Here is a 12,949-nt window from a genome sequence, read left to right as displayed (position 1 = left end):
ATGACCATCCCGATGGGGTGGAATTTCACTGCCGCGTTAAAAACTATATTTTGGGAAGGAATGAAGGGACTTTATTCGAAGCTGGTAATACAGAAGCTGATGAGGTCAGGGATGGCCCGATCGATAATTTAGGTGAAGTTTTTTATGCAAAACATACTTCTCAGATTTATCTGACGAAGCAGAAAAAGAAGAAGTGAATGCAGACATCGAAGAATTAAACCAATTACAATATGATGTATTGGAATATGTCAGTGTATCTGCAAGAAATTAGATTTGCCTGAAAGTACGGATACTTCCACTTACACGTGGATTGATCAAGTCTCCGAAGGGGGCCTAAAAAAACCTCCAGAAGAATTGGTGGTAAAAATGCATCAACTGGATAGTATATTTAATAATTTCAATGGGTCTGGACTTCAGTTAAAGTCAGGGAAAAATTATTTACCAAGATTGATTTATTTGTCTGAAAAGATTGACTGTGATTACAAAACCAAACACCTGTTCTTTCGGTCTCGCATGTATTTTAAAATTAAGAAATTAAACTTAACACTTAAAGAAATATGAGAAATAAGAGAAAATTAAAGAAAATTGTAACTTAAAGTCTTGTGTTTGATTTTTTTTCAGACCAATAATAATCAATTATTTTCATCTGTTTACGTGTAACTAAATGAAGGCTCGATTTATAGGCGCCCATACATATGGGTAGGGGGGGCGTGGCCTCCCATGGGTTTTCGGGTGCTTTAAACTATATATTGTCATCCAAAGTATACAAAATGTAATGTGCAACATCTTCAAGTCTAGCCCCCCTACAAATTTTTATATGTACGTTCATGGCTAGATCCCCTCCTTATCAATGGCGCCCAATAAGACAAGCCAATCAAAAACAAGCTCGTAAAATTTATTTAAAAAGCGACGAATACAAAGAAATTTTTAAATATAACTCACAAATTTATTTTAGAAATTTATTTTTGTTCATTGTATTGTTAATTAATTTCTTAAATCAAAATAATAAGGCACCTACATTTCAATGAATCCGAAATAGTTAAACAGAAATTATATTAATCTATTAAAATGACTCTTTATGACCAATTTAAAACTATTTCTGTTCCGAGCGCTGATGTTTTAAATGGGAAATATTTAAAATCACTCTCATTGTGACGTCATGCGCGAACTCATCCGAATTTCGGATATTCCGGTTATCGTACCTGGCGTCTTTGTACCATGGCCAGATCCTACGCAGGAAATAGTTACAATTTGTTCTCATAGGCATTACCTGTCGAAAAAACGCTTCAGTACCCTGGCTGCTCGAGTGTCACCAACAGGGTATATTTTTGCCTTATTACCCTGGCCTATACCGGCAATCGCTCGGTGGAGTTTTCACCATATCTGGCTACCCTCACTTAGTTTAGCTTGCAGACCAATGCAGTTGCCCGGGGTGTGGCACGTGGAACCATAAGTGAGTTAGTTGTCTTATGAGGACCAGGTAATAATTTATTTTATTTTAACTATGGTATAATTTTTTGATTAAAATTAAAAACTAGTTTTACAATAACAAAACATAACCGCACTAGAGCTACTTACAGGTATAGGTGTTGTGATTATGAAACGCATCCAACCTGCACTATGAAAATTTTCAGAAAGTGGTAGATTCGCTTAAACAAAGCAGTTAAATCAGTGGTTTCCAACCTTTTTGTACCTGCGCCCCCCTTTAAAAAAATAAAATTATTGCGCCCCCTTAATTTTTTAACAATCTAATTTTACAAATTCTCAACTCAATCTTGAAAATTTGCTATCACTAGATAAGTCTATTATCATTTCCTTCTCTGCTGTCGTAAGGCCAAAATCATCATATATTTTTCAATCACAAACGGGTTTCTAATCTATTCATATTTGGACATGTCAAGATCTTTAAAGTAAAACGAAAATTTCTTCCATAGACTGGTCAAATGATTACTAATAAGAACTGTACTTTCTTCTATTTCATCAGCAAGATAGGTAATTCTAAAAGTACCGTCTCCTCTAAGGAGGTTGGTAATCATCACAGCTATTTTCACCTACTTAGCTTTCTTCGTTGGGCTATTTTTGATTAAATTTACAGCTCTTTTAATAACTTCAAATACTGTTAGAAGGTCTTCACCCATATTTTTTAAAACAAGTGATTGTCTAGGAATCATGCTATGAGTCCAAACTGCACGAGAAGCCACCTTTCGATCTCGTGCCTGTAGACTGGTATTCTTTCCTGTCATAGATCTGTGAATAGTCCCACACATTTCTCCCACAGAATGTCATTTTCATTTAAAAAATTATCAATGATATTACAAACTTCACTTGCTGTAGTATTACCTTCAATAAGTTTACAAAATAACATGTCTTCTCTAACATCAGTTTCCACAACATATCTTACATATTATGTTATCAAGTGTGCATCTTTAAGAATATCGGTAGCCTGATCTACTTGCAACGCGAAAGAAGATATTATTACTTTTTCTATTAAGCGATCGCAGAGATCTTCAGATATTTGCCTTCACATCGTATTACCTGCAAGTGGAATGATTTTAAGTTGATCAGCATTTGATTCACTGAGCATCGTAGCTATTATGCCAGTATATGTAGATAACATTAGATAGCAGGTAAATTCATTTTTTTGACACCTATTCGACTTCTTTAGGATGTATGTATTCGAAAATGATATTTTGGAAACAGCTGCATGTCCCCCTTGCAACACTCTCGCGCCCCCTAGGGGCTAGGGGGTCGCTCCCCACAGGTTAGAAACCGAGTTAAATCCATGTTTAAGACTTTTGTAATTATTTTCAAAAAGAGCAGCGGGCGATGTACTGGGGACTATTTATAGGTATATTTTTAATCATATCTTTTATTTAGTTTTTATATTTTAATAATTTTCAGACATTATACGATATTGGAAAAAATATACATAAAGCAAATTACGTTGCAATACTCATGTCCATATGCACTTTTGCTGTAATAATACTAAACAACAAATTTCTGAAGGTTAGTTTATATAAATATTATATTATATAGTAGTTATATTATTATATACTCACCGGCACAAAATTCCGCCACCCAAGATTTTTGATTAAGTTTGACAATTTATAACTTTATTACTTGTGCTCCGATTTTCAAGATTCTAGCACCAGCTTGTAGATACATGTATTGATATCGTTTTTTATTATTCCGGTAACAAAAAAGTTTTGCTTGTATGGCATTATACAGGGGTAAATGGAAGTGTTGTATTTTCTCCTAACTTTAAAAAATTCTGTGGAAAAATGGAACAGCTGATTTTGTTTCATAGTCCTGTCATATTATCCCGGAGGTATAACTAAAATTCTGTTTTTTGAATTATCCGAATTTCTGTTTTCTTGTAAGAGCTGTACTATTTTTTGTAAATAAAAACACTCATAAAATATAGGTTGGATTGATAAGATTTGAATGGCCCGCATGCAGCCCAGATCTCAATCCTATTGAGCATTTATGGGATGAATTAAACATCGCCGTCATCCTAGGCCTCCAGAAAATTTGGTACAGTTTTGGCCCTGGTAGAGGAATATCGGGCTATTCTCCAGGCAAGGATAACACATCTGTATTCGATGCTAAAGATATTGCAAATTGCAACGAGTGCAAATAATACAGATTGTCAAACTTAATCAAAAATTTTTGGTGGCGGAATTTTGTGCCGGTGAGTGTATATAGTTGAATATAAATGTAGATTATAATATTATGAAATACGCCCACCAATAATAGCCATTTCCTATTTATTAGAAACATTGACAGTAGGTACAAATTTGGGCTTATAATTTTTCGGAAACGAATAGAACTTGATTTGGCCCTATTTTTTGTTGTATGTATTTTTAAAATACATAATACAGATTAACTATTTAGATGGGAAATAAGCCACAATTAAATTGCAAAAATAATTTTATTAACGTTTCGACGCCCAAGTCGGGTGTCATTTTCAAAATACAAAATACAAAATTTTCCATCTAAATAGTTAAGTTGGATTTATAGTTTGACGTAACGTAGACGTAGACGCAACGGAGACGTAAGAAACGGACTGGAGACGTAAGAAAATAATATGCCAATTTATAAATCGACCTAGCGGAATTTTTGCGCATGAGTAGAAAGAGTAAACAATGACTTAATTTTAATTCAACAACATAGCCTATAAATTATACGAACAGTAAACAAAATTTGTGTTTATTTATTTATACTTATACTATTATTTATTATAATATTTATCTGTTTTGTGTGTTACATCTGTTAGGAAATAAACGAAGGTATGCTCCTTGGTGCCGCAATCCGTGGGATTTCCAACTATTTTTTTTCATTTCCTGGTCTTTAGAATGTTTATTGGATTTACCTATCGTATAATATGTGTGGATAACCCCGAATTAGGCTAATAAACAACTCATATTTATCTGAAATATTGAAATGACTCTATGATATATTTTTATTAAATTAATAACTTAACATCCATTGTATTAAAAAATAATTAACAAAATTCGAATATGTTGATAAACAACTTTTACAAAATTGAGGAGGGCGTGTCCACTTTGGATGACAGAACAAAATTCTTCCCTTTGATTGGCCAGACGTAAGAAACGCACTGTAATGCTGGCCACTCACTTACGGATATCGAAGAGGCCTAGCGACTGACAGGCGGTTAATTGAAGCCAAAATCACCACATACACGCAGTTTTTGTAAAGGCGTTGGCACGCTCGATCACAAAACTGCATGTGTGTGGCGTCTCAACTGCAGTTCATTAACTTAACTACTCAAATAACGGCCTTCAGTCCTGGCCTGCATGCCATGGCCTCTTCGATATCCGTAAGTGAGTGGCCAGCATAAAAGATGAAAGTTGGTGAACTCTTCCGTTCCGTTACGTTTCTCTTACGTTCCGTCAGGCGCTTGCGTTCCTGTATAAACACGAGTACACAAAATTCGGTGTTGATCTGTTCCAGTGCGTCTCCGTTGCGTCTACGTCTACGCTACGTTAAACTATAAATCTAACTTTAATCATAAAAATGCAACAAGGAAATGGCTTCAGAACAACACATAATACAGAATTTGGTAATAGTAGGAGGCAACCAATTATTCAGCCACGTGCTATTGTTTTGTTAAACAGTTGGAAAATTACTAAATAGTTAGTAATTTTGACAATTTTGTCAAAATTAGCCAAAAACAACAAAATTACGAACTAAAATCACTAGCCAGTTGTGTCTGAGTTTACCGAACCGACTATATCTATAAAAAGATTCTATATTTATTTTGATATACAGTCGGAAAAATGAAAGAATACCCATGAACGAACATATAAAACACGCTGTATTTTCCTGTCACCCTGTCACAAAGAAAATTACCCAGCGCAAGTACATGTAATAATAATTATTACTTGTACTTCCGCTGGCCAATTTTTTGTGTGACACGGTGACAGGATAATACAGCGTGTTTTATATGTTCGTTCATGGGTATTCTTTCATTTTTCCTACTGTACATATTTAATAGTTTTGTTAATACGCCTATAGCCACGATGGAAGAAATTAACTCGCATTCCATTGCCTATAGAACTGATTCTAATGTTATTGGGAATATTTGTTGTTGATGTACTTCGTTTGGAAAGAAACCACGATGTCAAAGTTATTGGTCACATCCCAAAAGGGTAAGAAACATTACATTATTTTTTGTTGTTTTTCCACACATGGGTTTCATGTTAAAGGAACTTGCATAATATTTTGAATTCGAAAAAATGATGTAAATAACAACAGAACTTAATTTAAAATATACATAGTGTCCAGAAACTCTCCCGACAAATGAAGACCGCAGATTCTTCAGATAATTTTAAGACAATTTAACCCAGTTTACCTGGTCCGAAAATGCTTCCCGAGGGAGCTAGAGCTCTTTGAAGATGGCGTCTTGGAATTAGTTTTTCTTAAATATCTCCAGAACACTATTTTTCACACAAACGAAAACTGGTACGTACGCTTATTTATCTTCGAGAGATAAATCGATTCCATTAATTACGCAGTTCTAGTACCGGTCATAGGCGCCCGTTTTGGGTGGGCAACTGGTATTTTGTAGCATAACTTTTTTGTCTTTAACTTCTAAGCATTTTGACACTGGATTATTAAATTTTGAGGTATTCTAGTACTAAAAGGTACTCTTGCTTTAAGGCAGTAGGATGCACCGTTTTCTAGAAAAATCGATTTGAAAATTTTTCATTTATTGAATTTGAAAAAAAATTGATTTTTTTTTCTAAAAGACGGTGTATTTTACCGACTTAAAGCAAGAGTAACTTTTAGTACTAGAATACCTCATAATTTAATCATCATGTGTCAAAAATGCTTAAAAATTAAAGACAAACAAGTTATGCGATAAAATAACCGTTGACCTACCCAAAACGGACGCATATGACAGGTGCTAGAATTTCGCAACTAAGGAAATCGATTTATCTCTGGAAGATAAATATACGTATTAAACCAGTTTTCGTTTTTCTAAATAGTTTTTTTATCAAATTCAACAAACGAAAAATTTTCAAATCGATTTTTCTAGAAAACGGTTCATCCTACCGACTTAAAGCAAGAGTACCTTTTGGTACTAGGATACCTTACAATTAGGGCTTACAATACCGGGATTCCGGGATCCCGAATACCGGGATCCCGGACGATATTTTCCGGTATTCGATACCGGTATTTATAATCAAAATACCGGTATTTCGGTGTTAGCTTAATTTATAAAAATGTAATTGATGCACAATAAACTTTCTTCTAAGATATTTTTTGCTATTACAAGAAATTATTGTTGAAGATAAACTACCAATATCAAATATCATTGTACCTAAAAAATATTTATTAAACACATTCATTATAGTCTGGGCTGATTATCGGAGAATAGACCATTTTTGGGAAAAGTTATTTACCAGCAATTTTATTGCTGGAATCGAATCTTACGATTGTATATATTAATAATATAGGTATGCAAAGTCCGCAGATAGTGTGCTACTTTTTTTATAAACAAAATGGCGCCCGAAAGTCGTGTTTTTTTCAATTTTTGCTCTAACTCCAAACATTTTAACTTTACACCAAAAACACCCAAATAAAAATTCACCGCAATTGAATTCTGCATAGATACGTGTTTTTCCCGATTCACTTCGACGAAAACTTTCCCCGGAAAAAGCGGGTTTTTCCAACAAAATCTTTAATTTTCAACTAAAATTTTAGATAAGTAATTGTTAATCAATAATTAAATAACTTGGTCATGTAAAAGCTCTTTTCGTAAAGATTATAATTACAGAAGCCCATGGAAATTGAATAAATAGTTTAGCAACGATTGAATTGTTAATTAAAAATTTACGGTCGCTATAATAACGACAATAATGATGATGCATAAGCATGAAGAATACTATGATTTTTTCATAAAAATACACTATACCTATCTAATGTACTTTACAGAATTGAAATTGGACTATTTAAGCGGCCTCAGGAATATTTTAAAATTATAAACAATTTTTTGGCTTATAAACAAATAAAATATCTCGGAAAATATTAAAATAAATTAAATTATGAAAACGGTATTCGAAAAACAGCGGCAGGGCGCTTCTTTTAAAAGAAAAAAAGTTTAATTATGACTAGTGGTTCCTGAGATACAATCGGTCAAAGTTGACCGGAATTGACGTCAAATATATAAACAAAAGGATCATAATTTTCAAACCATCACCTTTTTATTTTTGTCCTCTTTCTCCACACCAATTTTCATATCTTTAAAATACTCATAACATATAATATTATAATAAAAACTATCGATAATACGTGTGAAAATTGCCAAAAATAACAAAATTCCAATCAAAAATTAGGTTGGAGAAAATGTAACCCTCAAAGTTCAAAATCGGTATTCGTTAACAAAATGCATTTTCTTGGCTTCCCATGGAGCAATTTCCTTCATTCTTTTTTGTTCCCAAGTAACTCGAGTAGAGCCATCGAACTAACTCATTATTAAATGTCAAACTTGCTTTTGTTTTGTTATAATAAATTAATTTATTTATTATAACACAAAATTTTAATTTGTTTAAATAAAAATTGTTTAAATAACTATACAGCTTTCAAATGAGAATATTTGTTTTTAACTTTAAAAAGTACACTTGTAGTAAGTTTATCTAAAAAAAAGCCTACAACTGGAAAAATATGTAGTTTTCTGTTCTTATAAATAAATTAATCTATTATAACAAAACAAAAGCAAGTTTGACATTTAATAATACGTTAGTTTGATGGCTCTACTCGAGTTATTAGGGAACAAAAAATGAATGAAGGAAATTGCTCCATGGGAAGCCGAGAAAATGTATTTTTTAACGTATACCGATTTTGAGGGTTACATCGTCTCCAACCTAATTTTTGATTGGAATTTTGCTATTTTTGGCAATTTTCACACGTATTATCGATAGTTTTTATTATAATAATATATGTTATGAGTATTTTAAAAATATGAAAACTGGTGTGGAGAAAGAGGACAAAAATAAAAAGGTGATGGTTTAAAAATTATGATCCTATTGTTCATATCTTTGCCGTAAATTTTGGTCAACTTTAACCGCTTGTATCTCAGGAACCACTCGTTATAATTAAACGTTTTTTGAATACCGTTTTCATAATTTAATTTGATTTAATGTTTCCCGAGATATTTTATTTGTTTATAAGCCAAAAAATTGTTTATAATTTTAAAATATTCCTGAGGCCGCTTAAATAGTCGAATTTGAATTCTGTAAAGTACATTAGATAGGTATAGTATCTTTTTATGAAAAAATCATAGTTATTCTTATGCATCATAATTATTGTCGTTATTATAGCGACCGTAAATTTTTAATTAACAATTCAATTGTTGCTAAACTGTTCATTCAATTTCCATCAACTTCTGGAATTATAATCTTTACGAAAAGGGCTTTTACACTACCAAGTTATTTAATTATTCATTAACAATTACTTATCTAAAATTTTAGTTGAAAATTAAAGATTTTGTTGGAAAAACCCGCTTTTTACAAGGAAAGTTTTCGTCGAAGTGAATTGGGAAAAACACGTCTCTATGCAGAATTTAATTGCAATGAATTTTTATTTGGGTATTTTTGGTGTAAAGTTAAAATATTTGGAGTTATAGAGCAAAAATTGAAAAAAAAAACAGGATTTTCGGGCGCCATTTTGTTTATAAAAAAAGTAGCACACTATCTGCGGACTTTGCATACCTATATTATTAATACATACAATAATAAGATTCGATTCCAGCAATAATATTGCTGGTAAATAACTTTTCCTTGTATTTTGCTAATTAGCCCAGATTATTACACATACAAGTCAAGTATATCGCTTTCTAAAAGCGTGAATGTCGTTAATTTAAGGCAAACGGTGATACATATCAACTTCTACAACCAAATTATTAAATCTCGTGTATACAAATATATAAAATGAGTTCTTAAAATTGAGTCCAAAATTCTTAAATATTTAAAATTAGACTACTTTATTTTATAAATAAGCCGAAAGATTTATTATCAGAATTGTTTTTACATTTTCAGATCTATTTTTCATTTTTTTGTGTATTGGGGTGTATAAATTAGGCTCACTTATTTTCTGAATTATTAATAATAATTTAAAATATATAGCGGTCTAAATACAGAGTAATCCATATAAAATATTTTTCTAGAGCGTGCAAAAATGTCTACTTTCGCGCACGCATTTTAGTTAAAAAGTTTCACTTTTCCGCACGCGTGTTACTTTTCCGCACGCGGTTTTTATTTTCCGCACGCGTGTTAATTTAGATATGTTAATATGGCCTTAAAGTAATTATAATACATGTAATAAACTAATATTTAGATATTATTTACTAATTTATTTCAAATATATCTTGTTGTGTTCCTGTTTTAATGAAATTAACGCGACAATTCGATGAAATAAAATTATTTTGACGTAATACTCGAAAGTCAAATCGGTAGACAATAACAGTCGTTTTGAGTCATCGTCATGTAAACCAAGATCGTCGTCATGCTAACTAATTATATTGAAAGTTTGGTTTTGACAACCTTGTCAAAGAATTAATTTGTGTATGTATTTTCATATTAATTAAATTAATTGATTAAGATTTGGTAATTTTTTAAAGACTCTTAGAAAAAAAAAATTGTTCCTAACTCTTGCAGAAAGTCTCTTTTCCGCACTCGACTGCTTGCCGAACTCCCGCTTCGCGTCGTTCGGCAAACTGCAGTCGCGTGCGGAAAAGAATGACTTTCTGCACTTGTTAGGAAAATAACTATTGTCACAGTAAGTTAATCTTTGTATTAGTATATTTTAAAGTTAAATTAATTTACAAATAGCAAATTTCATGAGTAAAAGTACTATCCTATTATATGTAAAATTTATCCTAGAACCAAATATATAGTTTTTCTATTTGCACATTTTTTGTATCTATCTATTCCTACTCTCTAGGAATGTTACAAACAACATCTACTCATTTCAAAACAAAATTTAATAGGTTTCATATATTATTTAATAACAAGTCGATATAACAACTGAGGATAGTATAAATATAACGCGTAAATATATTTTTTATTCATAATACCGGTTTTAATACCGGGATCCCGGTATTTGAAATTTTAAATACCAAATACCGGTATTGAGATTTTGGCTCGGTATTGTAAGCCCTACTTACAATTTAATAATCCAGTATAAAAAAAGAATGTGTGTGTACTTTGTACGCACGTAAGAAGTTATACTTCTATGATTTCAACGAAATCAATATAACAGTTTATTTATATTTTATTTAAATATTAGACTAATTGTATTACTTACTACTTTCCAAAAATTTTTATTAAAACAATACGAAAAATTAAATAAATAAAAGAATAAAACACACGCAAACACATTGAAAAATGAAACCAAAGAAATTATTTCTGAACAATTGTTGAGACAATTTTAACTAAATACGTATTTTCTGAAAAAAAATATAAGAAATATACTTACAATCATAAAATGTATAAAAAAAAATAAAAATTGCATTGGGAATTGAACCTGCATCTATCAGGTTTAGATTATTTTGAACTCACCCCACGCAGAATTTAACTACCGAGACATGTGAATGAAGTGGAAAGATCTAGCAACTAAACGTTTCAAAAAAAAATTGACAGTTGCTTATTCTGTTAGTTTAATCAAATAAGTTTGATTTTGTGGAATTAAAATACGACAAAATATAGACTAAAAAAGCAATATATTAGATGGAGATTTTTGTTGATAATCAAATTATGTAAATCAAAGCATTACCTACTAGCTAGGTAGGTACATTTTCCAAATGGGTATTTACCTAATTTGTAATTTTTTATTACAATACTGAAACATTTACAATAAGGTACGTACCTGTTGCTTTTAAAAACTATTTAAAAAGTCACTACAATTATGAACTTGCTTTTTGTCACTGTCCTCACAACAATAAAAACTAATATACACAACATTTTGTTTATCCAGAATCTCCATTTGAACAATTATTGACAGATGATTTTAACACCCAATCAGATCCCTCATAACGTTTCATACCATACTGTCGGTGTGCGCATGCGCCCAGCAAAATAAACATTTACCCTCGTGTCTAAAGAAGTATAACTTCAAAAATGCTTTGAAGTTAAAGATAAAAAAGTTATACGATAAAATAACCGATTAAAATCGAGAGAAAACTCAAATTATGGTAGCCAGTAACAACACGCTCCGTCATTGGACGTGCCTTCATATTTCTAGAATATTAAAGTTCGGCGCCATTAATTCATTACGTTTGACATTCGTCTACTTGTAGTCATTTTATGGTGTATCTCAGTTTTATAGTTTTTGCACTTCAGAATAGATTTTCGCTTACACTTCAAAATAAGATGTTTCAACAACAGATTCTTAGGTAAAATGGTGTTTGTTTCCGAGATACAGGAGTGTGAGCTTCCCTTAAGAAGCTGGAGTGTAAAGCCGGGACACTCAACATATTATGTCTAACCCCAAGAATGAAGAAGGGAGAGAAGAATCATTTACCCTTTCAGGTGAAGTTGAGTAGAACTCTTGAATAGGGAACTTTCACATTTTTTTTATTGCATAATAATGTTCAGTTTAGGTTAAAAATGAGATTTCCAAAATTTTACGCTTCAAAAACTCATAATAACTTAGAAGTATAAATTTAAAATCTTCTGGGATTTAAAATACAGTAGAACCCCGCAAATCCGAACTTTCGGCAAATCCGAACCAACGGAAAGTGAAAAAAATTTTTAAAAATTCAAAATAAAAATTTAAAAACATGTTTATTATGTGAGAAAATAATTGCGTACTACAGTATTAAACACTGGAACACTAATGAGTGAATAAAAGCGTCGAGTTAGACTAAACACAATCAATAAAGGAATGTGCATAATGCATAATACACATTTTCCATGGTATACTATGAACGAAAACATTGAAAAAGATAAGAAACATGAGAAACATAGTGTAATCAATATCCAGATTACAAATTAAATGAATCATTTACATGGCCGAATTTCCATGTCCCCTGACGAAACAAAACTACTGGCGTTAGCGATTTAATATTTCAGTGATCTAAATATTTTTCAGCTTTAGAATATTGGAGGCATAAACGTGCGGATAGGGTTTCATAAATGGATCGGTGGCAGTCCAAATCTTTTAAAAATCATCTTCGTTAGCTTCTTAGGCTAACTTTCGGATAATCCGAACTTTTCGGAATCCGAACAGGCTGTCCCCCCAATTAGTTCGGATTTGCGGGGTTCTACTGTAGTTCAAACGACCCGTGACGTCACCATAGATATATAACCTATAGATATAATAACCTGTAGATTAGGCAAGGTATGGGCCGCTCTGTGCATCGTGGTGTAACGCCAATATTAAGGATTGTGTGGTCTAGCCATCTTTGTCTTTCACATGCTCGGGA

General features: G+C 31.9%; 2 protein-coding genes across 2 annotated transcripts in view; one reads left to right on the top strand and one right to left on the bottom strand.

Moving 5' to 3' along the window:
* LOC126881218 (farnesol dehydrogenase-like) overlaps positions 1-12,949 on the bottom strand; it is a 378,698-nt gene that overhangs the window by 82,367 nt on the left and 283,382 nt on the right. The window lies entirely within an intron of this gene.
* Positions 1-12,949, top strand: part of LOC126881214 (prestin-like) — a 117,704-nt gene that overhangs the window by 60,393 nt on the left and 44,362 nt on the right. Inside the window, exons 7-8 of the mRNA XM_050645325.1 lie at positions 2,902-3,006; positions 5,539-5,672. Coding sequence (XP_050501282.1) covers positions 2,902-3,006; positions 5,539-5,672 — 239 coding nt within the window. The remainder of the gene's footprint in view (positions 1-2,901; positions 3,007-5,538; positions 5,673-12,949) is intronic.

The sequence above is a fragment of the Diabrotica virgifera genome, chromosome 3 (assembly GCF_917563875.1).
Source record: "Diabrotica virgifera virgifera chromosome 3, PGI_DIABVI_V3a".
Lineage (NCBI taxonomy): Eukaryota > Metazoa > Arthropoda > Insecta > Coleoptera > Chrysomelidae > Diabrotica > Diabrotica virgifera.
Note: the sequence above shows the minus strand (reverse complement) of the source record. Positions and strands in the feature narration are given on the sequence as shown.